The sequence below is a fragment of the Nelumbo nucifera genome, chromosome 2, assembly GCF_055504915.1.
Source record: "Nelumbo nucifera cultivar China Antique chromosome 2, China Antique-T2T, whole genome shotgun sequence".
NCBI classification, from domain to species: Eukaryota; Viridiplantae; Streptophyta; class Magnoliopsida; order Proteales; family Nelumbonaceae; genus Nelumbo; species Nelumbo nucifera.
The window spans coordinates 64,125,608-64,152,221 of record NC_142650.1 but is presented as its reverse complement, the minus strand read 5'-3'; the positions used below and the strand labels follow the sequence as shown (position 1 = coordinate 64,152,221).

Sequence of the window (26,614 nt, the reverse complement as noted above, 5' to 3'; positions counted from 1 at the left end):
TAAATAAGCACTTATTTTAAATAAACACTTATTTTTAAGCACTCCCAAACATGGCCTTAGACAGTTGGTCCCCTAAAATCTATGTTATACTTATAAAATGGTTGGGTCTAAGACAGTAGTTCTTTCTCCTCACTCTTGTGTCTGAAGGCCCTATCAAAATATTGTTAACTTTTTGGTTTATAAGCCCCGTGATAAGATTAGCATTGATTAATTGTTGTTGCACAAAACCTAGAAACATAGATTCAAATGGCTCAAGAAAATCAAATAAAATAGAGATAAAAGAGGTGCAAAGCAGAGCACATACAAATTTATGTGGTTTGACTTATAGCCTATGTCCACGAGTGAAGGAAGAGCAGAAGTCCATTATGGAATCAATAATGGAAATTACAATGTTGTACATAATCTCTCTCATAAAAACCCTAAACCCCAAAACACTCAAAACCTTTCAACTTCTCTCTCAAGTCAAAAAGATGTATTTAAGAGAAAACCCCAAATTACATAATTCTTCATATTAGGGTTGGACCTATAAGTTGGATATGGATTGAGTCTGTACCACCACGGGGTGCATCCTTGGTGGTGGTTAGTGATGGGCTATAAGCCCAAGGTCAGACCTATAAGCTGAATATGGATTAGGTCCATAGTGCCATGGAAGCACACTCCCAGTGGTGGTTTGTGGTGAGCTACTGAGCTATAGGCTTGGGCGTAGCCCTACTCTTCCACCACAAACCACTACAAATTTTGTCTTTAAAATTTTCTCAACTTAATAAAAACAGGGTAAATAATGAATTCAAGGCACAAATATAACAATTGCCTCATGTTCATGCATATTGAACCTAATAAATAGTAGGATAGAAGGTGCAAATCAACTCATTGATAAAGTTTCTGGCTGAAAATCATGAAAAATGCATTTATGAGTCTAATATTGCCAACGGTTAGGTTAATGTCCAATCCACTCATCCCAAGAATAATCCAAGACCTCGGACTAAGTCTACCTTGACCCAGTCCATACTCAAACCAATTACCGGTACGGTTGCAACTTGGCATAAAAAACAGATTTGGTCTTCACAATAAAAATATATGATTGCAAAAGGATATAAATACAGTGTGAACACCATTTTGTGAATACTGAATCCTGTCTCCTTGGCACTGGTAAACCCAAATCCCAACTATTAATCCAACTCGATTTGGGGCCTAATTGGGTTAGAGTGCTTTGGGCGACCTGACCCAACTTAAAATCCAAGCGCTTACATATGTACATATTATTACTTATTGCATATACATGTATTCTGTGTAAACTATCTTATGCCTCTATTTTGTATAATTTTAATTCTAATAATATTTAAAAATGTCATTTCAGAAAAGATCACTAAGATTTTTTTTTGTGCATTAATTGGGTTAAGCGGATAACTTCACCTAATCGGAAAGGTAGATTGTGCGGTCTGGTTGGATTGGTTTATTAGTTTTTTTTTTTTTTTTTCAACTGACCCGATCTGATCGGATTATTTAAAGATTAAACTGAAACTGACCTTCTATTAAGCAAAATTGATCTGGTCGATTTAGGTCGGTTTGGGTTGGTTTTGGTTTAAATATATATAAAATATATATTTCAGTTATATATATAATATTTCAGTAAGAATATATTTATAGATAACTCGGTTTGGTTTATCCATCTTTTCAACTCGAAACCGACCGGTGGTGAAGAAAACCGGCCAAATCGGGTTGGGTTGGGCGCCGGGTTGGTCGGTTTAAGTTTATTTGTGAACAGCCCTAGTGGGCTCATTGTGTTGTGGGTAAAGGAATGGTTTTAAAAATGACTCGGAAATGGAACCGTTCTGGTCACTGGTTTTTGGGTTGACGATTTGATTGCTCGATTCGAATGGATGGCTCGTATTGACAAAAAAATTAAAAAAAAATTATTAAAAATAAAAAATGACCAAAAACCATTGAACAAGTCGGTGGGTCAACGGTTACCCAATGAATCAATGGATTGTTAATTGATTCAACGGTTTCTGGTTAGAGACCAAATTTGAGATAAAACAGAATCGATTGCTGAACGATTCTCGGGTCAAATGATCCAACCATCCAGATCAACGACAATTCAAAAACTATGGGTAAAGGTACCCTTTTCCTCAAGTTGGGCTTAGATTGACCTTAGTCCAATACTACCCGGCGGAGTTGTGCCATTTGATAACTTTTAAGTCTGATGCCTATTATTGGAGTTTAAAATCTGAAAAAAATAAATGATTTCATAAATTTTAGAGGCTCTGAAAAAATAAGATTTGCTAAGGTTCCATTCCACTAGAAACTCAAAACATTCTGATGCATTGCCAAGCGGTATCTAGTTTTTGGTCATATTGAACCAGGGAACTGCAGAAGGCAACCATACAATTATAATTTATAGAAGCTTGACTTATATTTTAATATTTATATCCACAAATTTAAATTTAATTTTCGAAAAAGAGTTGTGCTCAAGAGTCAAGACTAGCCCGAAAAGAATTAGGCCCAAAAATCCCAACCCGTCAAGTCAACCAATGTTTTTAATTTGATTTTCAAATAATGAATGCATAAGAGAGTAAACAAAAAATTAAAATAGGATTCCAATTTCATTGCTTTGACAATTTTTTTTTTTAGAAACAAGGAAGACTATTTATCTTAGGTTTTAGAACTATTTATCTTAGGTTTCAAGTATGTTCCTGTAAAAGTATTGGTCCTCATCATTTCTCAGTATGTGTCTCAATTACAAAGAATGATCACCAAGGATAGGTGGATAGGTGGATGTTGCTTTTAGGATTCCAGTGAAAGGAACCACATAACTGATGTTAATTTTAATGATTTTTATAACAGTTCCATGTATTAATGTATACTAATTTTAACCTAGATTGAATATATCCTAGAGATTAAAATTCTCAATCCAACTGTATGCCATCATGGCTCTTTGAGTTTCATGTTTCCAATTTGGTTTACTAGAAAAATCAAAGACAAAGATAGTTTTGGTTAATTAACTACTTGAATGCTCAGTGAATGATGTGAAAGGAAAAGAGACTTCAATCAAGCATCATGAAGACTTGGAACAATTCATTTAATTGATGGTCATGTGAAGGGCCAGATATCCTGTGACTGAATTGCCCACTCTTTAGGGGTGTATAATCGGGTCAGTTCGGTTTAATCCGAGGACCTAACCGACTATTTGAATTTACCATTTTTCTAATTAAACTGAATCCAATCAAATTATATTTTAGAATCGAACTGACCCTAACTGAATTCGGTTGGACCCTGGTTTCATATAAATGACAAGCATTTAATAAGTGTTATTAATGGAAAGTTAAAATGACCCTAAAACCCAATAGTTTTAATTAATTAATTATTAACTATTATTAATTAAAAGTTAGAATGACCCCAAAGTTCAATGGTTTTAATTAATTAAAAGCTAAAATAGGCCCAATGGGGAATTGGCGAATTGGCCATTTTCAAAAGTAATTAATGATTAATGAACAATTAATGACTAATAAATAATTAATAATGAGTTTAGGTTTTAATTAACTATTATTAATTGCTCATTAGAAAATATAATAAATAATTAGCAGAAAGTATTAACTAAAATATTAACGTTTATTATACTTAACTAAAATAGGATTCCAACCCACCAAGCTAACACCATTTTTTTGAATCTTTTAGACAATGTTTGGTTTGAAAATTCCTCAAGGCTTAGTTTGAAAATTCCAAGAGTATAAATACAAATATATACAGTATAAATACATACAAAATGATACAAATACAAGGTTTTGCACTCTACATATTTATATTTATACTCGTTCCAAACGGAACCCCAAAGCTCAGTTTAGGAAGAGTGCAAATACTAGGTTCCCAAATACCATATACAAGCAGGTTTTGAAGTCTTGCCAAATACCATATACAAGGTTCAAATACAAATTTGAACTCTTGCCAAATACCATTTACGAGGTTCAAATACAATTTCGAACTCTTGCCAAACTAAGGCTACAGAATTTTCCCTCAACTTTCTATTTCTCTCTAATTCTCTAACAACCCAAGCATAGCATTAGAAGAAACGATTTTCAAAGAGTTAAAAAAAAATATGGGATGTAATTTCTATTTCTTTGACAAAACCATAGCAGGAGAAGAAGACACTGGATAAATTGTTTGGTTTACTGGGAAATAAGTGAAAAATGGAAAATTAAGGAACTCCGCAAAATGTCTTAAGACTATTCCGCAACTTTCTCTTTCTCACTTCTGAGTCATCATCAGCATCACCCAAGCTTTATTTCAACTAATATATGAATTGGCTACATGAATGTTAATTTGCCATTCCGTTCAACTTTCTCTTTCTGGGTAGTCTTCTGAAAACCAAACACAGAGCTTTAAGTAGATTTCTTAGATGCTGTGTATTTGAGATAGATACATAGAACAGGGTTAATTATAATCATACTTCCTGAATAAAAAATTCTTCCCCAGTTCACCTAGAGGAAGGAAGAGGAAGAGAAAATTAAAAGACATAAAGGAAGAATGAATGAATGAACACTCATGAATGTTAAAGATGAGAACATGACATAATAGCTGGAGAATATGACACCGACCAGCTTTAACACATATATCTTCTTCTCTTCTTCTTTCTTTCTCAAAGGAATCATCACATCTTTCTTAGTATTGAAAAATATCTATCCATAAATATGACCTCTCTTTTTTTGGGCCATGAGGAGGAATAATATTGAGATCAATTCAGGCAGTTAGACAGGATTAATGCCCATCAATGTAATCTACTTGGTAAAATAAAAAGTAGAATCAGTTTACTATAACCAAGACTGAAAAGGGAATTATAGAAAGATTTAAAAAAAAAAAAAAAACTTTGCTTCACTCATAAGCAAATATAACTAATAGGACATTGATAATGTTGATGATATGATTCTAAGAAGTTGATTCTGAATCCCATTTGTGAATGGGGGAGGAGGAGAGAATTTTAATATCTAAGTATGGTAGACACAGAGAAACAAGTGGGAGAAAACAAAGATAATGAATTAATTAATCAAACCAGGAGAATAACAACTAACATGTATTACAGCAACGACGTCGGTGAACGGTAATATAAAACTGCCGCTGCCGTGGCTGCTTACAGATATACATGAAGATGATAGCCAGAATGATGACCAAAAGGATTCCCTCCAATCCCAATTCGCTATTTGATTCACCACAACAGAGCTTCGCCATTAGCAGCACTAGAAAAAGAACAGCCTCAACTTGATACCACTTCTGCAAGCAATTCTACGAGGAAATGAAGAATATAGAGGACATGACATGCTATTTCTAGCGCGCTCTGTACTCAATGTTGACATCTAATATAATTAATTCCATTGTTTATTTCCTTAAAAGCAATTCCACTGATTTATTGGCAACAACTGTTTTTAGCAGTTAAGTGGGTTGTTGTATGTTCAATGTAAAGTTGTAAATGTAACATGAATACTCCAGCTTACCATGATCTCATGTGCTTATATATCAATCTTGAGCATTAGGTTCACCTAAGGACAGCTAAAAACCACCGTTGTTTCGGAATCTTTCAACGTTATTTATAGGGGCTTCTGATCATAGTGAACTCCTATGCCATACTTGATATTAAAATCCTTAACCATCAGTCTGACCACAACTGGATCGGACAGGATGGTCCCATTGTTCTGGGTCCGGTTTTGGACTGGACCACTTTCTTTCGTCAAAGAACTGCTGACCTGGTTAGTCGACCCGCTAAACTATTTGACCCGGGCAGCTAAAACGGTTCCGTTTCGAAATCTTGAGTTATGGCAAAATTGGGTTTATATTTTAGATTTTGGTTGACTAGAAATGATCAATGACAAAGACTTATTCATTGATGATTATTTAGTTGGAATGGCCAATTCAATTCAATGACAAAGACTGGGCAATTCAAATAGTTGATGGTTATATGTAAATCCAGCGGTGGCCTTGTCATCAATTAATTAGGCTATGCTCGGTTTGATAGAATTTTATAGAAAATTCCTTAAGAAGTTTCCTTCTTAAAGAGTTTTAAAAAAGAGGAGAGAGAGAGAGATGAGGAATGTTGAATATCATTGAATGAAAGAATAACAAAGGATGATCTAGAAACATCTCATGTATGTACATGCATTCTACTTTTTTTAGTACAGACACTTTCTGTATAAACAATATATGATTTGAAATTTGATTGAGCTTGAAATCTTATCAAGGTGCCAACTTATTAGAACTATACTCATCACATCCAAATTTGGTGCTTGAATTAACACAATTTCTGTTTTTCTTATTTTCTGTCAAATCAAATACGGCTTTACTTTTCCTCAGACGGGGAAGGTAACGGTTCCCTTACATTATACCTGTTTTCTTCTTTGTCGCGTGGACTTGGTGAAAACACGTGGACTTCAATGGAATATTTTTTTTTTCCATTTACAATTACATCTAGCATTGCTCTTGGTCAACCATCCAAAATATTAATTATTTGGGGTTGGATGGTGTTTTAAGTATGGTTCAAAGAATTGATACATATAATATTGGGAGCTTCCTGATACGTTTCGTACAGAGGGTGTAACGGGGTTTTGACTAGTCTAGGGGGTGGACAGATCTTAAATCGGTCTCTTTGAATCGGATTTGAATAAAAAAAAAAAAAATAAAGTTTCTAAATGTCTTTATTTCTATTGGATTACAAGGCTGGAAGGGTGAATAAGCACAGTCCCACCCATATCTATCAATTATAATGAGACGATAAGGATTAAAGACTAGACAGCCATTTGATTGAATAGGCTCTGATCCCATATCTCAAGGAACCATTCAACTCAGGACTTGTTTGTTTTTCAGATTTTGAGAAGAGAGAAGTCAACTGGATTTTGGTTCCTATTTACCAAAATACTCGTTTTTTTTTTCTAGATTTATGTAGGGTCCATGAAAAAATCATTTTTCTTGGGTCTCCCAAGTAGATAAGAAACTTTCACCTGGGAGAAAGGTTGCCAAAACTTAGATGTGACAAAATTACATTTTTTTAATAATAGCTTTTCATAGCTAAAAACACTTACGCAGATAAATTGCATCCTAAAATAAAAATAAGACCTTAAGAGCTTAAGATGTCGGGTGAGGTTCCTGATATTTTAGTTTTTACTTAAAACAAAAAAAAAAAAAAACATTTTTGGGACCATGATGAAGCCAAAATTTTATAACAAGAAGTAGGAGTTAGACTACCATTTGGGCATTTAGCGTTTTGCGCAAACAAGGAACATTGGAAATTTTGCAGGTATCAACTCCAACCACTAATCCACCGAAAAAAACAGCTCTAACTATTAGACCCCACCAGATCAAATAAAAAATCCAATATATTATACAAAAGAGATGACAAATTTCACTTATTCACTAAGGCAAATGCAACAAGTGTAAACGAGTTAAGTGCAAAGTCTAGTGTACCTTTATATTGTGCAACCTGGTGCCAATCAGCTGTTTGATAAGGTCTCTGCTGATTATAATAAAGATGAGACGGGATCTATTCCTCACAAATGGGCGCCTTACATGCACATCCATCATGCACCGAGAACATTGAATAATAATTGATAAATATGGGAGATGTTCTTAATGCATGGTAGGATGTACATGTGAGGCACCTGTGAGGTGCCAGATGTGAGGAGCAGATCCGGTCTCAGCAAAGACCTGCACCTGGGTTGGGGGATGGGCTGAAATAAAAAAAAAAAAAAAAAAAGTGTCAGGTTTTGCTTTGTTTCAGTCTGTTTGGAAATAGAGGAGTAAAATGAAAAGTAAAATGATGATGTGATCCCAACTTTATGAGAGACATATACAATGGAAGTAGAAGTATAAATTTTGCATCAGTTTTTGGGATGTACTTAAATGGTGGATGAGCACAAATGATCAACAAAAAAATGCAAATTTTAGGTGCAAGTACAATTTTTTCTTTGGTGAGAGTGGGGATATAAATAGATCATAATTATAGACAAACTCGTGTAAATCTAAATGTAGAATTCTGAGAAACATTATATGCCATATGATCTATAAGGTGATATGAAAGGTCAATGGTTGTATCACAAGTAAGATAATAAACATAATTAATGAATATTTAATGAGAAAATCTCAATAAAATAAGATGAAGTTCAGGGCCTCATCGAAGCACATAAAATTGAGGGTGTATCTGGACCAGCTTCATACTTTAATCAGTTATAATTACATTGTTAACTCTGATGACAAACACTTAGAATCACCACACAAATTCACAAACAATGTTTTCTTTTTGTGAATGAAACTCATACAAACAGATGGGGGGGTGTGATAAACGAAGGAACAAGTAGAAAGACAAGAAAAATAATAAACAAATCGATATCAAGAACTTTCATCAACTGCAATTGTAGACTGTACGAGTATGAACCTGCCGCAGGTTACAGATAAGCAGGAGGATGATAGCAAGAAAGAGCGCAAAGAGGACTCCAGTAAAATCCGATTCATGTTGTGAAACACAACACATCATCATCATCTTCATTGTCACCAGCACCAGGAATGAACAACCTGAACCAGAGTTCCCTTCTGCTTCTTTTCCTCTGCAAGCAATTCTAGAGGCAGAGAGAAGTTGAGAGGAGATGCAATGACATGGTATTTATAGTACTTTACTCGACATTGACACATACATTCTTTTAGTAGTCCTTTTCCAATGCAATGACATGGTAATTAAATTTCTATTCATCTGGACTCAGGGGCTCATTGGTTGTATACTTCTTTACAATTTGGTTGACTAGAATTGATCCAAGACAGAAATGCATTTCGGTTTGTCAAATATATAGTTGAGATGGTCAGTCGAATGGGTTAAAAGAGGAGACTTTAAAGCTCAAGCAAGCATCTTTAAAGATTTGAACAAATAAGGTTGTGTTTGGATAAGCTTTAAGATTTGTGCTTTTAAACGTAATTCTTAACATATATTTAGAACACTTTTTGGTTCAGTTTTGTCTTCTACAGCCTAAAGCTCAAAGTCAAAAGCTTATCATGATACAGAAAAGAGAGAGAGAGAGCATTAGTAAAAATGATTTTCAAAGATTAAAGAAATTAATGAGATGCAATTTCTAGTTCTTTGTTTCACAAAAGCATAGAAGTAGGGTGCGATTTGGATTAGCCCAAGTTAGCATTTTATAGTGGTTTTGACTCGGGCATTTGGTGTGGATAAATTGCTTGGTTTATTGGGAAATGGAAAGTTGTTAAGGCTGTGTTTGGTTGGAGTATGAATGCAAATTTGTAGAGTGCAAAACAAAAATATTTGATTCATGTGAGTACAAAGTGGTTCAAGATTTACACGCACCCACTTTGCACTCAACTCATTTGTTTTGAAAGACACAAATAAGAATACAACTTTTGTGAATGTTTGGCATTTCCATCAATGCAAATACAACTGTTTCTTGCTATCAAATGGTGTTCCAACTACTCCCACCATTATACAAATATAAAAAATAACAAGCTGCCCGGACATACAACGGGCATCTTGGTAAAAAATAACAACATAAAAACAACCAACTACTCCCACCATCAATGCAAATACAACGATCTCTTTTACCAAGTAAGCCAGTTTCTCTCTCCTCTTCACGCCAACGACGACTGTTATTTTTGAATAGGACTATGGAGCTTCCAAACGGCATAGAATTAGCAGCAGCCCGGGCATCCTGTCACAAATGTATCTTCTCTGATCTTTATCAAAATGCTGGAAGGCTTTATATAGATGTTCGTCTCTTTCTAGCTTGTGCCTATGCATGGTTACAGTAATAAATTCAATATAATCGACTTTTCCATTTCCATCCACATCAGCCTGAAAAAGAAAGAAATGATCAACCCAAGAATTTCAGACATGTAAAATAAAAGATTGAAATTCCAGAATGGTGACCGGTTTCCAGTCTGAAAAGCTCAACTGCCTGGGGTCAATGATGTTTTGAAAACATTGGTGATGATCATGATATAATCACAGAATGATCTTGGAAGGAAGTGGCATAAAGCATATAAGGAAATACCTTTGATCATCCAATGAAATTCCAAGAGTATTGATGGAGGACGATTTGACCTAACCTATGAAATGGTGATACATAGACACTTCAGTGTGGTAGCCTGGTGCGATTAAGTGACGGGCCCATAAAGCAGCCCGCTACATTGTAGCTCACAAGAGGAGAAGCTCGCCACAACGCGAACTCCGGATTCCCCGAGCTATCTTTGAAGAGATACTCCAAGGCAACTTTAACTCGCGAGCTAAAATTATTAGCTCGTCTGAGCTTCCAAGCAAACAAGTCATCCCAAGGACCAATTCTACTAAGAATGATCATGGAGTGTTCCAAGCTCGCTACAAAATAGCTCGCGAATGAGCCGCATGAGCGCTCCTCAGGAAGCTCCTGACTGACAGACCGTACCGGTCAGACTGCACCATATCCCTTACTGACGGCGCAATCCCAGTCCTTTCGGCAGTCTGCGTCTATGTCTCTCAGCAGGCAAAGGCGTGCCTGCCACTTTGGAGACGTGTCACTCACCCGGGCGAGACGAACGCCACAACGGCCACCTACGCAACCCTGGCCGGTAACAACTGTGGCAGGAGCGCAGTGGCGGTTATGCCCGACCTGGCATGAGTGCCCCTATAAAAGCCCTCAGGGCATAAGAGAAATTTCTTCTTGAGACCTCTGATCTCTCGAGTATAGTGAGAACGCGTTATCTGCACTCTTAGCCTTCATCTCCATTTTGCTTCTCCTACAGAGTATTAACTTAAGCATCGGAGTATCCCCACCGAGTAAACTCCCCGGGGATTCTTCTTCTTCTTCATCTCAGGTACCTTTCAGGAGCCACGTGAGTGCCAGATAGGAGTGACCGGATCGCACTACATCATTTGGCGCCGTCTATGGGAACCGCTTTGAAAAGCCTTTTTCTAAACTTTCACATCTCTTTACTCTTCAAAAACTCAATACTCATGGCTTCTTCTAGCAACATCGGACGAAGCATGGATATGGATAACTCCAGGGAACAACCCCAGCTTCCTACTGTCTGCATCGGACAGTTCATCGTCCCCCTCTCAGCGGATGGGATCCCTAATTTGAACGTGCCTCTTGCAGGGGCACCCGTCGTTGCTTCACTCCCTACCATAGTCTAACAACCTTCACTGAACCCTCGGTTGTGCCCCCAGCGGCCAGCCCGAACCAGTTGGAAGATTTGGTGCTGTGCATGCGGGCCATGCAGGCTCAAATGCAACAGTTTCAGATCTATCAACAGCACGTGCTACACCAGGTCTCCCAGCCAACAATTTCCCCAGCTGCCACAACCTCAACTTCAGCAATTGCAGCTCCCTCCTCGGCACCCAGCCTCACAGCGGGCTAGGTCCCATCATCAAGAGGAGCACCTTTCTCGCCAAGGAAAGGCCCCCCAGAACCCTCCAAGGAGCCAGGCAAGAAAGACCGGCCACTCCGGCCTCGCCACGAGCGGTCAGGTCAGAAGGACCCCAGCTCGCCAAGTCCACATCGTCCCAGCCCTCCAAGCCCGATACCCCATTCTTAGAGAACCGGTTCGAGATTCTGGCCGTAGGCTCTAAGCAGGATCCCTCTGTCCGCAATCATCACCAGCGGTCCGAGCTACTTCCTACACACACCATCCCGGACAGCACAAAGGTGAGCAGTACAAATGCCGAGCCCGCCAAGAAACAGAGACGCCACCGCCGAGCTTGCCGGTCTGCCACCCACGACCTGTCCGAGCTCGGAGGCAAAGAATAAGTAAGCTCGGGCGAAGTCAAGGCTCCCATCCTTTCAGTTCAATCCCCCCTATCTCCCAAGCTCTTGGCAGTCCCAATGCCTAAAGACTTTAAGCTCCCCCCTCTTGACGAAGTACGACGGGTCGTTCGACCCAAATGATCACGTCGGTGCCTTCCAACCGCAGATGCACCTGGCAAGAGCCAGCGAGTCGTGCATGTGCATGGCCTTCTCCACCACTTTTAGAGGAGCAGCCCGTACATGGTACCGGAACCTAGCACCTGAATCAGTAAAAAGTTGAGCGTAGTTTGCGCAAGCCTTCACGTCCCACTTCGTCACCAGCAAGCGGTGTCCGCAAACTGAAGAGAGTCTCCTCAGCATAGTGCTGAAAGAGGGAGAACCCATCCGAAGTTAAATCAAGCGGTTCAACGATGCGTGCATGCAGATACCACGCCTAGACCCCGCCGTGCGCCTCGCAACAGCCAAGAAAGGCGTGACGCATAAAGAGTTCAAATGGCACATGGTCGTCAACCAACCAGCGACCATAACTGAATTTCTTAAGCTCATAGACAGATTCATAGCCACCGAAGAGGAGATCAACCAGAAGGGCGAGGGCGCGCCCGAAAAGAGGAAGAGGGAAGGAGAGCCTTCCAGTCAAGGGGACAGCCGAAAGACGAAGGATGCAGCTCGGGGGGCAAAGTCGGGTCAGTCGTTCCGAGCTCCTGTAGCAGACCGAACTGATTACATCCCATTGAACGCGAAGCGGGCCGAAATCCTGATAGCGATCAAGGACGCCATGTATGTGAAGTGGCCACCCCGTTTGAGGGGAAATCCCTATGAGAGAAATAAGAATATGTACTGTAGTTTTCACAGAGATCACGGTCACAGTACCGAGAGTTGTAAAAACCTCAACGACGAGATAGAGGAGCTCATCCGTCGCGGATATTTGAGAAACTTTGTACAAAATAATAATGGTAATAATAAAGCAGGTCGGCAAGGGGAGCACGATAAGGATGGTCCCGAGTCCAGCAGCAGGCCGACCGAACAGCCACAGAGGCAACCTCCGGAAGAGAGGCCGGTTCGGGGGACCATCCACATGATAGTGGGAGGTTCGATCGTCGCAGGTTGTACTTCAGTAGCAGCTCGGACGTCAGTTCGTGAGGCCGCCCGGGAAGAGCATAATCCTCTAAAGCGGCCGAGGACAGAAGAGCCAAATTTCTTCACAGAAGATGATGCGCGAGGGGTCCACTACCCCCATGATGACGCACTCGTAATAAAGCTGAGAATCAACGACTTCGAGGTCAGGCGCGTACTCGTTGACTCGGGCAGCTCGTCCGACATCCTCTTCAAAGCTGCGTTCGACCAGCTTTAGTTGTAGAGAAGCGACCTGAAGTCTGCGAACACTCCTTTGGTGGGCTTCAGTGGAGAAGAAGTCCGGCCCCTTGGGAAAATAACAGTACATGTGGAAGTCGACACATGGCCTTGCGTAGTTAGATTCGAACACGACTTCCTGGTGGTCGCGACCCCCTCCCCATACAATGCCATAAAAGGCCGGCCGATCACCCATGTCCTGCGGGCGGTGGTTTCTACCTATAATTTGGCTATGAAGTTCCCAATAGACTTCGGTGTGGGGGTAGCGCGGGGCGACCAGCTCGAGTCCCGCAAGTGCTATGTCGCCGCCTTGAAGGGAAAGACCAAGGTGACCGACGATCTCGAACTGGAACGGCCTACGAAGCAAGGCGAAGAACGAGCCACGCCCACAGAAGAAACAGTCGCAGTCCCGACCTCAGCAGCCGACCCAGCTCGGACGCTTCAGATTGGTGCTTCCGTCTAGAAACCTCTACGATCCGAACTGGTAAGCTTCTTACTTCAAAATTTAGATATTTTTGCATGGTCCGCGACAGAGATGCCCGGTATAGACCCCGACCTTATGACTCACAAGCTGAATATTGATCCTGCAGTTATGCCCGTTAGATAGAAGAAACGCAACCTAGCCCCGGAGCGGTGGAAAGCGGTCGACGAGGAGGTCAAGAAGCTCCTCGCAGCTGACTTCATAAGAGAAGTCCACTACCCTAGTTGGGTAGCCAACCCCGTCCTGGTAAAGAAGGCCAACGGTAAGTGGCGCATATGCGTCGACTACACCAACCTAAACCAGACTTGCCCAAAATACTGCTTCCCACTCCCCAAAATTGACCGCTTGGTGGACGTGACCTCAGGGCACGAGTTGCTAAGTTTCTTGGACACCCATTCAGGCTATAACCAAATCAAGATGGACCCGGCGGACGAAGAAAAGACTGCCTTCGGGTTGAAAAACGCATGAACAACCTTTCAAAGGCTTGTAAATAAGTTGTTTGCGCCACTAATTGGCGGAAAAGTAGAATGCTATGTAGACGACATGGTCATCAAAACTCAATTTTCACATGAATTAATACAAGACTTGCATTTTGTTTTTGAAATTTTGCGCAAGTTTAATATGAGATTGAACCCAAACAAGTGTGTATTCGGTGTGACCTCGGGTAAGTTCCTAGGATACATCGTTAACCGGCGTTGAAGGAGATCGGGTTCAACGACCCCAGAAGTTGAAGGAGGTTCAAAGGTTGAATGGCCGCATAACCGTCCTGAGCCGCTTCATGTCCAAATCGACGAACCGCTGTCTGTCGTTCTTTAAGGCAATCAAAAGCAAAGGGTTCGAATGGACCCAAGACTGTCAGCTCACGTTTGACGAGCTCAAGAAATACTTCGCTAGTGTTGATTTTAACCCGGCCTGAGGAGGGTGATATTTTAGAACTTTACCTCTCGGCAAACGACGAAGTGGTCAGTTCGGTACTAATAAAAGAAGTAGATCGGGTTCAACAACCCATCTATTATGTCAGTAAAGTATTGCAGGGAGCAGAGACGAGATACCTAGAGATAGAAAAGCTGGCATACGCACTGGTAATTGCAGCTCGGAAGCTCCGCCCGTACTTCCAGGCTCACACTGTTATCGTTCTCACCGACAAGCCTCTGAGGCAAGTCTTACTTAAGCCCGAGGTCTCTGGTCGGTTGACGAAGTGGGCCGTTGAGCTCAACGAATACGACCTCCAGTACAAGCCGTGAACTGCCATTAAGGCCCAAGCCTTAGCAGATTTCATAGCCAAATGCACATTCAACTCCGAAGTCCCCAGGCCGGTTGAGCACGAGGCTCCCAGCTCGAGTGAGCCCGAGGCTCCCAAGCCGGTCGAGTCCGAACCCCGTGAGGTAGCAGCCAATGTGGCATCTCTCCTAGTTCGGCCAAGCGCGAGCTGGGATGAGGAAACTTGGATCCTTCACGTAGATGGCTCCTCGAACCAACAGGGCAGCGGAGCCGGAATAGTTCTGCACGGCGCAAGTGGCACGAAACTGGAGTACGCGCTACGCTTCAAGTTCGCAGCATCTAACAATGAAGCGGAATACGAGGCGTTGATGGTTGGACTAGCTCTAGCCAAAGAAGTAAAAGCAAAGCACATCGTTATCTGCAGCGACTCCCAACTCATGGTCAACCAGGTCACCGGTGAGTACGAACACGTAGATGGCTCCTCGAACCAATAGGGCAGCGGAGCCGGAATAGTTCTACACGGCCCAAGTGGCACGAAACTGGAGTACGCACTACGCTTCAAGTTCGCGGCATCTAACAATGAAGCGGAATACGAGGCATTGATGGTTGGACTAGCTCTAGCCAGAGAAGTAAAAGCAAAGCACATCGTTATCTGCAGCGACTCCCAACTCGTGGTCAACCAGGTCACCGGTGAGTACGAAACTCGCGAGCCAACCATGATAGCCTACTTAGCCAAAGTCAGAGAGGCCCTGCTCAACTTCCAGTCACATTTTATCAAGCAAATCCCAAGGTCGGAGAACGCTGAGGCCAACGCCCTGTCTAGATTAGCTAGCGCCCGCGACATCACCATGAGAACCGTGTACATAGAGGACTTGCCTCGGCCTAGCATTCTCAAGGGGGCAAAGGAGGTCGCTCCCGTCGTTCAAGCAGAGCCGAGCTGGATTGACCCGCTCGCGAGCTTCTTGCTACACGGGACCCTCCCTGCAAACCGCAATGCAACCAAAAGGGTGTAGCGCCAGGCAGTCAAATATGTCATGATAGACAAACGACTATACCGGAGATCTTACACGCTCCCCTACTTGTGTTGCTTGCGACCTACCGAAGCCGAGCTCGTACTTCGCGACACTCACGAGGGATTGTGCGGCAGACACTTGGGGGGCAGGGCCCTCACCTAGAAGGCACTTCGATAGGGGTATTATTGGCCAACAATGAAGGCAGACGCTATTGAGCTTGTTAAAAAATGCGATAAATGCCAGAAGCACGCCAATATTCACCACCAACTTGTCGCCGATCTCAAGTATCTCACCAACCCGTGGCCCTTCACACAATGAAGCATCGATCTACTCAGGCCATTCCCGCCAGCAACGGGTGGGAGGAAGTTCTTAGTAGTAGTAGTGGACTATTTCACCAAGTGAGTAGAAGATGAATCCCTTGTAACGATCATAGCTCGAAACATCCAAAACTTCTTTTGGAAGAATATCGTGTGTCGCTTCGAGTTACTTCGAATATTGATTTCTGACAACGACAAGCAGTTCGAGGACATCAAATTCCAAGACTGGTGCCAAGACATGGGAATCCGACAGAATTTTACTTCAGTCGCACACCCTCAAGCAAACGGTTAGGCAAAAGTCACGAATAGAGCCATCCTCCGCGGACTGAAGGCACGGCTAGATCGGGCTAAAGGGTTGTGGGCAGATGAGTTACCTAGTGTCCTATGGGCCTACCGGACCACAGAAAAGACCGCTATGGGAGAAACACCCTTCAACCTCACCTACGGTACTGAAGCAGTTATCCCCACAGAGATCGAAGTCCCTACGCTGCGACTAGAAGCATACAGTGATCAGACAAATGAAGATGAGCTCCGTACCAACCTCGATCTACTCGACGAAGTAAGGGACCTCGCGTATATCAAGACTGCAGCCTACCAGCAGAGAGTAGCTCGGTAATATAACGCCAGGGTCAAGAAGCGAAACCTCTACGTCGACGACCTGGTTCTTCGAAAGGTTATGGTACCTGAGCCCGGCGCTGACAAGCTTGGGTCTAATTGAGAAGGACCTTACCAAGTGAAACGAATACTCAGGGAAGAAACGTACGAGCTCGAGACCCTCGAAGGGAAACAAGTACCTCGGGCATGGAATATTGTCAACTTAAGACAATACTATCTGTAACAACTGAGTAAGCCACGAGCCACTCCCAAAGCCTAAGGGCCGAAATGCCGAGCTAACACAATCTCGGCACAATAAGACCCAGTCGCTTTTGAGGCACGGGCGAACTTCAAAAGTGGACTATAAGTCACTCCCAGAGCCTAAGGGCCAAAATGCCGAACTAACACGATCTCGACGCAATCAGACACAGTCGTCTCCATGACATGGGCGAACTTCAAGTGAGGAGTGTAAGCAACTCGGGCTTAAACCCCACTAAGCATAGCTTGTTCTAGTACGATGATCGAACTAGAGAATAATCAACGAGCATATAGTTCGATCACACGTGGTAATCACTTTGTCGTGCACCATAGAGATGCCTTAAATGATTTAAGGAACAGTTCGAGATAACGATTATCGAGGAGTCCTACATCGGGTATGTAGCTCTAATAGTTTTGGTGTTGAGATCGCCTTAGCAAAGATAAAGAGAGCACATCATACTTGGAAGAAAAAAGGGAGAACTTTCATTATCATTTCAAAAAAAAAAGAGAGAAAGAAAAATGACAATGCAATAACCGAGCTAAACAACTCGAGAAAGTTTGACTATCATAGGGCACAACCGCCCAACCAAAGACCTTTGAAATACTGGGTTTATGACACCCAGAAGTCTAGAGAAACACCATCTCAAGGATCCGCCTCCTCATCCTCATCCTCTGGGGAGTCAGGCTCCTCTTCCTCCGCTTGGTCCGCCATCTCAGGAGATAGACCCTTCATAGTGATACCGTCGAAGTTGAGCCCGAAAAACTTTTTTCGAACTAGCCACCGACAAAGCTTAAAACCAGAGCGATACAAACACAAACCATATTCCACCTGAAGGTCATGGTATTCCTGGGAGTCTCTAAAATCCTAGATCGCTTTCTCTCGTTTAACCTCCACCATCTGATCAAAATTTCGAGTCCGATCTAGAAGAGTGGGGACTCCAAGTCCCGCACCTGCTGCCTGATGAGCTCCCTCTCCGCCACCACCCTCGATGACTCCTCCCTGTAACGCGCGCTCTCTTCAGAAAGCCGGGCAATTTGAGCCTCCTGGTCGTGGATGAGCAGCTCTTGAGACTCGCTCCCCTTGCGAGTGTGATGGAGCTCGCCCCGGATCCGGTCGAGCTCGCCCTGGAGCTTCTTATTAGCAGCCCACTGGTCGAGGGCGTCGCCGCGGTGGACACGCGTCTGGAGAGCCATGGCATGGATGGCGGAATTCACTTGCCAACAGAAAAGAAGATCAAAGGACAGTGAAAGGGAGCAAAATGAGAAAAGAAAAAAGAAATGAGTCACTTACCACCATGCCAGTGGGCGGAAGCGAACGCGGCGAGGTTCCTAGGCTCCATTTTCCCCAAGTGAGCGACCTCGTCATTACTAATCGCCTTCTGGCTCCTTCGACAAGCCACGAGGTAGCCGTTCACCCCTTCCCAATTTCCCACTAGGAACTGGGGGTAAGGGCGTGGCTGGAGGGGGTTACAGGGAGCCTCCCCTTGCTGAGAGAGCTCATCCCCTCCGAAACCAACCTCACTAGTTCCCTTGAGTGGGGGTGTCGGAATCTCAGGCGGAGGGGAGGATAAAACCGGCTCGGCAGACCCGAACTCAATACCTTTCGAGGGGGGAGTCCGCTTGGGGCGCGTCCTCTTCGCTTGGCGCCTCTGGTTGCTCGAGAGAAGGCGACGTGAATCAGTACTAGACATGATGGCTGCCAAAAAGAACATCAATGTTAGTTCAATAAGAATGAAATATATGCATGCGAATGTGAGTACGATGTCGTTACAGAAACCACGCGACCTAAAAAGACAACCTACCCGGGCTCAGGCCAGCCTGCACGAGCTTCTCCTCGGCCAAATAGTCCGAGCAGAGGAAGCCTACCGATAACCAGGACAACATCGTTTTCCAAGTTTCGGGGCCCAGCTCGGCTCCGGGGTCCTAGATGGCGTCCCTCCAAGAAGTTGGGAAGGGCCACCCCTCAGGGTTGCGGGCCACAAAGTAATCCCGCTTCCAGGCGAGAATCTTATTCAGCAGCTCGTACAAAAGGTTATAGCCGGAACGGGGAGAGAGGTAGTAAAAGCGCCTCTCCGAAGGGACCCCAGGAGCAACATTTTTTATACAAAGGATAGAGGCAAAAATATCAAGGTTCAAGGGAAGACAGTACTCGTAACACAAAGATATAGTCCCAACCATGTTTCGAATGGCGTTGGGATGAAACTGGTCAATGGTGACGTTAAAATGATTTAGCACCTCCACTATCAAGGGGTGTTGGAGAAGACGCAAACCAGCCTCAAGCTATTCCTGAAAGATTACTATGTCATTGGGACCATGTTCCCAAGGGAAGTTGCCAGTAGGGAGGCTGTAGACTAGGTCCCCAGGGAGGCGAAAGTAGCGGATTAGAGACCTAAGTCTCTCCGTTGTCATGGAGGAGGAGTCAAAAGTGTCAGGCTCCCTCCCCTAGAAGTAGATGCTACATCGCCAGAGGCCTCCCGAGCCTCCGAGATCTGCTCCCAGGCTCCTCGCGAGCTCGAGGGAGCATCGTTGTCCTAGTTATCGCCCCAGTGGTAGGTGTGCTATGGGTACCCAGACAAAGTTGACAACAATTGGGACTCACCAGAAGAGACGAAACAAAGCAAAACTGAGGAATTCGGGTAGACTAGATAAAGTGTGTGACCTTAGAATCCGAAGACAACAAGATGGTGTGGGAGAAAATGAGGCCCAGAAGGCCCCCTATTTATAGTCTTCACTCTCCCAAATTGACGGCACAAATCAAAGCAGATCTAACGGCCCGCGAGCGCACTGACCACAAGCCTTTTGAAAACTGAAAGTGATTGGCAGCACGTCTTCCATGATTAAGGTAATCGCGGCCACACGACGTTCAGAGTTAAGAGCCACTTCAGCACGTTTTCGGAATCTAAAAAGTCAAAAAATCTCTTGATTCCCGCGAATGCATTTAATGTGAGTAGTCAATCAAGTTTGAATTTCAGTCAAATCAGTCCATCGCGCTAAAACAGTGCTCTCAGCCCGAGGAGTGGGGGGCAATTAATGGATGACGATTTGACCCAACCTATGAAATGGTGACACATGGACACTGACTTAGCATGAGCAACAGCTCAAAGTGGTAGCCTGGTGCGACCAAGTGACGGGCCCATAAAGCAGCTCGCTACATTATAGCTCACAAGAGGAAAAATTCGTCACAACACGAGCTCCGGGTTCCCCGAGCTACCTTTGAAGAGATACTCCGAAACAAATTTAACTCGCGAGCTAAAATTATTAACTCGTCCAAGCTCCCAAACAAATAAGTCATCCCAATGACCAATTCTACTAAAGATAATCCTAGAGTGTTCCAAGCTCTCTCAAAATAGCTTGCAAATGAACCGCATGAGCACTCCTTAGGAAGCTTCTGACTGACTGACCGTACCGATCAGACTGCACCATATCCCTTACTGATGCCGCAATCCTAGTCCTTTTGGCAGTCTGCATCCACGTCTCTCAACAGGCAAAGGCGTGCCTGCCGCTTTAGAGACGTGTCACTCACCCGGGCGAGACGTACGCCACAACGGCCACCTACGCAGCCCTGGCCGGTAACGACTGTTGCAGGAGCCCAATGGCAGTTATGCCCGACCTGGCATGAGTGCCCCTATAAAAGCCCTCAGGGCAGAAGATAAACTTCTTCTTGAGACCTCTGATCTCTCGAGTATAGTAAGAACGCGCTATATGCACTCTTAGCCTTCATCTCCTTTTTGCTTCTCCTACAGAATACTAACTTAAGCATCGGAGTATCCCCACCGAGTAAATTCCCCGGGGATTCTTCTTCTTCTTCATCTCAGATAACTTTCAGGAGCCACGTGAATGCCAACTAGAAATAACTGAATCGCGCTACATCAAATATCATATATAAGATGAAGAGAAGCAATATCGCACCAAATCATCCTCAAAAAGGCTAATGTATTTCTTTTTGAGTGTTGACCAATCTTCACAAAACTGTTGTCCAGTCAACATCAAATTGGAGAGAAATGTTGTTTCAATCAATCTGAAGAACTGCCAAGCAAAAGCAAAAACGAAATGAAGGCTTAGAAATCATATAACCAAGTAATAGCACAATACTACTAACAGGAAGAATATATTTTTAGAAGGCATTGAGTCATTGACTATACATAGCCAATAGGGTAATTCTTACAAACATATTTAAACTCCATATATGGAATTTTATTATTAAACTCCATATGTGAAATTATTGATAACCCACTAAAAGGGTAATGAATCCACAGAGAACCAATCATCCATGTCCACATCATATTAGGGTGTACTATACAATAAATCTCTAATATAGAGATATAGTGTGGAAGGGGGGTTAGGGTGGTTTTAAAATAGTTCCAAGTTCCAACACAATATAGCATGGGCCCTTGGGCATAGAGTCACATCTTTAAGGGAGGTGATATATTTGGCCACAGAATTTAGGACAGTTTCTGAGTGGACTTAACAATCAGCAAGCAGCATGGAAGATGTCCTAGCGAGGCAAGGAGTACACAAGAATCATTTATATTGGGGATCATTCTCCCAGGTCCCAATTGCCCAAAACAAACAAATCAACCTCCTCTCGTTTCACAATCACATCCCTTATTCTTCCAAATTGCTTTTTAATGTTTTTACTCTTCTCCTCATCCCCCTATTAATGGAGCCAACCTGGCAGATGATACAGCCTTTTTTACTGTTTCACTCGCCCCCCAACTAATACAACAATACATTACAAAAATAAAATAAAAATAAAAATAAACAAATTGAAAATGTAAATGTGAAGTGTGATTCTGGACCTGTTGTATTTGTGAAGATGGTCGGCGAGCTAAGCTAAAAGTTGTGTGGAGTTGAGTTGAATGTGGGAAGAGGGTTTGGCTCGAGTCAGACTGTTTTAACATAACAACCTTCAGAGGTTCAGGCTTCACCAAAATCAAAGAGAATTGTGATGTGAGGTGTGAGATAACAAGCCATTCTCTCCTCCCATTTCCCTTGGGGTCTGGTGTTAGTTTTACAGGTGCAGGTGCAACAATCTCTGTTCTAAATATAAAAAGTCAGAACAGTTGTCCCAGCAGCAACCTTTGTTCTTCCTAGATTTATCCAACAAATCTAAAATAGAAGCCTAATCTAGATCACATAGAACACAACCAATCACACGACAACATTGCCAAATAAAATAGAAAGGAAGAAAAAAAAAGAGAAACTGATATGATGTGATGAAACTTATTATTCTGTATTATAGAATGAAACTTAAATTAACACTACAAAAAAGTTGAGGTTTTAACGACGTTAGGTAAACGTCACCAAAATATTTTCCCGACGTTTGCACAAACGTTGCACCTATAAAAGTCTCAAAAAGTTTTGACGACGTTTGTGGTGTTTTTTGACGACATTTGCAAACATCAAAAAAAATGTTACAAAGTCGTTGAGACGCGGCTTTGGCGACATTTATAAACATCACCGAAAGTGTCATTTTAGTGACGTTTATAAACGTCACCAAAGGCCACTGATAAATGTCACCAAAATTTGCATTGCATTTTTAAGATAAAACTATGCAACTTTTGATGACATTAATAAACGTCACCGAAAAGTGTCCTAACACCTTTAACGACATTTATCAAATGTCGCCAAAAGCTAAATTTTTTTCCTAATTTTTCTTTTTTTAGTATCCAAATAATTTTAAATCATCTACATTCGTTCATATAACCATTTAATTAACAATGAAAATATATATTAAAATTCAATATTAATTAATAAAAAAGTTATTTACAATTAAATGTTTATGTTTAAACATAAAAAAATTATACAAAAAGAAAAACAAATATCATACAAAATGAAGGGATTTCCCCTTCAATTCACATTGGCATTCTCCCTCTCCCTACTTATTACATGTGCAAGAGAGGACCCACTACAAGGTTGTTAAATCCATCTCCAACAAGTGGAGGAAAGCTCCACTTTTTCACAACTTGTGCCCACCTATTTAGGATTCGATCATTTGTACCAATCATGACAGCAACTTCTTGGTTGGCATGTGAATTAAAAATTCAAGTTAGAAAAATGGTAGTAAGTACTAACATTTTGATATATCAATTCAAACAGAAAATAACAAGTGAAGATTTATAAAGAAGCAAAAGTAAAGGAATAACCAAAACCAATGAGGCTACATCATTATTCCATAAAGAACTTGAAAAGAAATTTTATAAAAGAACCTGCTAATCAACAAAAGTATTGGCTGAGGTTTTTTTTCTTTTCCTTTTTTTAACACCAACACTATTCACACTACTTTAACTCTGAAGAAAATAACAAAAATAGAAAATAAGAAAAAAAGAGGTTGGTGAGCAACTCTCTTAATTTATCTATTGCAGGCTTTATTTACTTTTGCTTTTGGTGATTCTATTCATGAATGCTTTTTTTATCAATAACAAAACTTTCATTAAACTTTCAATATAGAAAGAAATACAAAGGACTAGGGAGGGGTATACTCTCTTAAAGTTGACGAATCCTTTTATCTTTGTTATTGATAAAAAAGACTCCGAAGTTACTAAATTGAAAAGTGCTCAAGTGGCAAGACTCTACAACAACAGAGGAGACCATCTTACAATGCATGCAAAGCCAAAAAATGAGGCTACACAACACAAAAGCACAGACTCTCTTGCAGCCCTTGGTTTTCCTAAATTATCAGCTAGCACATTAGGGTCTAGGCATCCATTTGACTGAGATGTTCAAATTTCTGGGTAGGTTAAGTGCCTGTCTCAACATGGGTCTAACTCAATGAAATATCTTCTGTTCAAGATATTACTATTTTGCAATCCCCTTTCACTGTCACATCAATCCAATCATTTGTAATAATCAACCTGAGACCTTGGGTGGAGCTGCCCAAACACACTTAAATAGAGTAAAGAAACAGTTCCACACCTGGGTAGCATGGTGACAATTCAAAAGAAGATGGTGTTTTCTCCATTCCCCAAGGAATTGAGCACACACATTAGGGGATATGCACCAAGTTTTTTGTTTTCTTTGGAGTCTCTCATAGTGCTTATAACTTGATTCGCTATTTCCCAACAAAAAAATTTCACCTTTGGGGCACAAGACCACATCACAAAGCTTTGATTGGAAAATGGAACATGTCAGTTGAGGGGTAAAGGGTTTTAAAGAAGTGAAAGAGAGTTGTCCACTATGATTTGGAATCTGTACCCTTTCATCTACAATGGAAGAGTCAAAGGAAGCATCATTTATATTTTCTAGTAGAGAGGCACATTCATCTGTTTTTTTTTTGGGGAATCTCTCAAACCCTCCTTAAATCCAAATCAGCAATGGGACTAAATCGTGGAAACCACATCAGAAATGGGTTATGGAACTGATTTTAAAAGTTAAGAGGTTGTAAATTCTAGGAAATGTTGGGCCAAGAAGTGATCCCCCCACCATAGATCTTCCTAGAACTTTACCCTTGCTCCAGATATTGAATCATACCTCAAATGTTGTGAGAAAGGAACAACCCTGGATAAATTTCCATGCTGCCAACTTTTTTTGAAAACCTCTCGAAAGGATATCTATCTTGGGTTTTCTCCAAAGGCAATCTCAAATAATTAAGGGGACACAATTTAACCTCACATCCCAACACTGTTTCACAATTTGCTATGTCATTTGGTTCCATTTGGATGCCTACATCTTTAAAGCTTTCTCTTCCACCTTTCTTTTTGACCTTGCATCGATGACATTCTTCTCTAGGATGTCCAATGAAGTAGCTAGTTATTTGCGGTGTGGATGGCTTGATTTGATTTTTCAACTATATAACCTGCTTAATAGAAACTGTAGTAATTCTTTTTTCTTCCCGAGGATAGAGGAGGGGGGAAACATGAAGAGGCAAATAAAGACAACAAGAAACGTAAGGATCCAGAAAATTACACAAACCAACTATTAAGGAACAAGCCCCCAGTATAGGTTATACCTCTCTATCAAGCAAACAAATGAAAATAAGAAAAATAGAAAATGTCTTTATATTAGAGTAAACAACAGATAAAGCCCCACTTACTGGTCTAACGATGTGAGAGACATGTGAGACTGTTGTTCCTGGAGAACCACTGAGGTAGAGAACCCGAGCCCCAGGGGCCCTGAAAATTACACAAGAAAACAAATACATCAAATCATTTACCTGAATCCAAAAAAAGTGATTAATGTAAACAAAAAAAAAACAAATATGATTTTTTTTTGAAAAGTGGCAAAATTCCATTCATCGAAACAAGAAACATAGGACGAAGAGATTTCCTCTGCAGCCAAGGTACAAGGAGCTTCAGCTAAACTTATTGAAAAAGAAAAATTACAGCTCAGCAGCATCATTCCAAAGTGAAACCAAAAGGCAAATTTGAATGAAAATTACTAAAGTCTCAATAGCACCAAAAACGGTAGCTGCTAGCTTCAAGCGAAAGGGGTTTCGAACCCTATTTATTAGGGTTTCGTTGCCTTGTGGCTTGGGGTGCACATGCTCTTTCTATCTCTCTCAGACATCTATCTTTCTTTTTGGTGTGTTTGCTGCGTAATGAAGGGAGGATGTGCACCTACGAACTAACACAATTGGATCCATTTCACTTGCAGAGAAAGAGAGAGAGGAGGGAGAGGGAATGATAGATCAAAGGTGCAATCTCAAAGGAGAGTTCTAGGAAAAAAAATTTTAAATAAATACCTCAAATTTCTAGAACAAAATGGGAAGATGTGCATCTGTAAACTAACACCACTGCATTCGTCTTCACTTGCAGAGGAAGTGAGAGATCAATAGTGCAATCTCAAAGGAGAGTTTTAGAAACCCCCATCCCCCTGAAAACCAGCACAAAATGGCACAACACCTACAACTGTTGAACCTCCCTACAAAAAATAGGGGTTAGTAGAGAGAGATTCTTAGTCGGGCCTCCATGCTTGACTACCCTACACCCTACAACCTCAGCATTGAAGCTTGAAGATGGAAGATGAGAAGCTCTTGATGAGAAGAAGCCTCTGGGAGAAAGCATCGTTAAACGAAAGCCTCTGAGAGAGCAGCTTGCTCGGCAAGCTTTTCCTCGTCAAAGGTGAAACACAGGAGGAAAGGAGAAAGATGGAAATATAAACTGAAAGAGGTAGTGGGAAAAGGATCTCGAAGAAGGAAAAGAGCGCGGATGCGAGGGTGTTTCAATTTTTGGGGTTTAAGGGGAATTAAATATCACTGTAGGTCGGGCCGGGTTCCAGAGCGGGCCTAGCCGCCCAAGCGGGATTGGGCATCCGGGTTCATTAACTAATAAAATAAAATAAAATATTAACTATTAATTATTCATTAATAATTAAATTACTATGTATTAATATTAATTAATTAACTAATTATTTAATTAGATAATAAAATAATAAATAAAATATGGAATAATATAAACCATTATTGTTTAAAATTAACTAATTAATAATGGAATATTAATAATACTATTTAAAATAAAAATAAAATAATACAAAAAACATTAAATCTTTAAACTAAGTTTGGTATTAATAATAGTATTTAACCTAGTCAAATTACATATTAAGAAAATCCATGCTTAACTCAACATTGCTAGATACTGGGGGTAAGGATATGGGTAAGTTCTACTTGGAACCAAATGGAACTAACAT

At 41.5% G+C, this 26,614-nt stretch overlaps 1 protein-coding gene across 4 annotated transcripts; it reads right to left on the bottom strand.

The window, feature by feature from the left end:
* Positions 1-9,379: 9,379 nt before the first annotated feature.
* Positions 9,380-26,146, bottom strand: LOC104607657 (uncharacterized). Of its 4 annotated transcripts, XR_016082906.1 has the most exons (5): positions 25,671-26,146; positions 25,023-25,101; positions 20,900-21,016; positions 10,029-18,686; positions 9,380-9,829 (listed from the first exon to the last, which is right to left on the bottom strand). XR_016082906.1 is itself a non-coding variant. In XM_010273334.3 (4 exons), the coding sequence occupies exons 1-4, from the start codon at positions 25,703-25,705 to the stop codon at positions 18,423-18,425; spliced, it is 495 nt and encodes a 164-aa protein (XP_010271636.1). In that variant the 5' UTR covers positions 25,706-26,146; the 3' UTR covers positions 9,380-18,422. The 4 variants fall into 4 exon arrangements, 2 of the variants coding, with proteins under 2 accessions (XP_010271636.1, XP_010271637.1); XM_010273334.3 differs by having other exon boundaries at positions 9,380-18,686; XM_010273335.3 differs by lacking the exon at positions 10,029-18,686.
* Between the last annotated feature and the right edge of the window lie 468 nt (positions 26,147-26,614).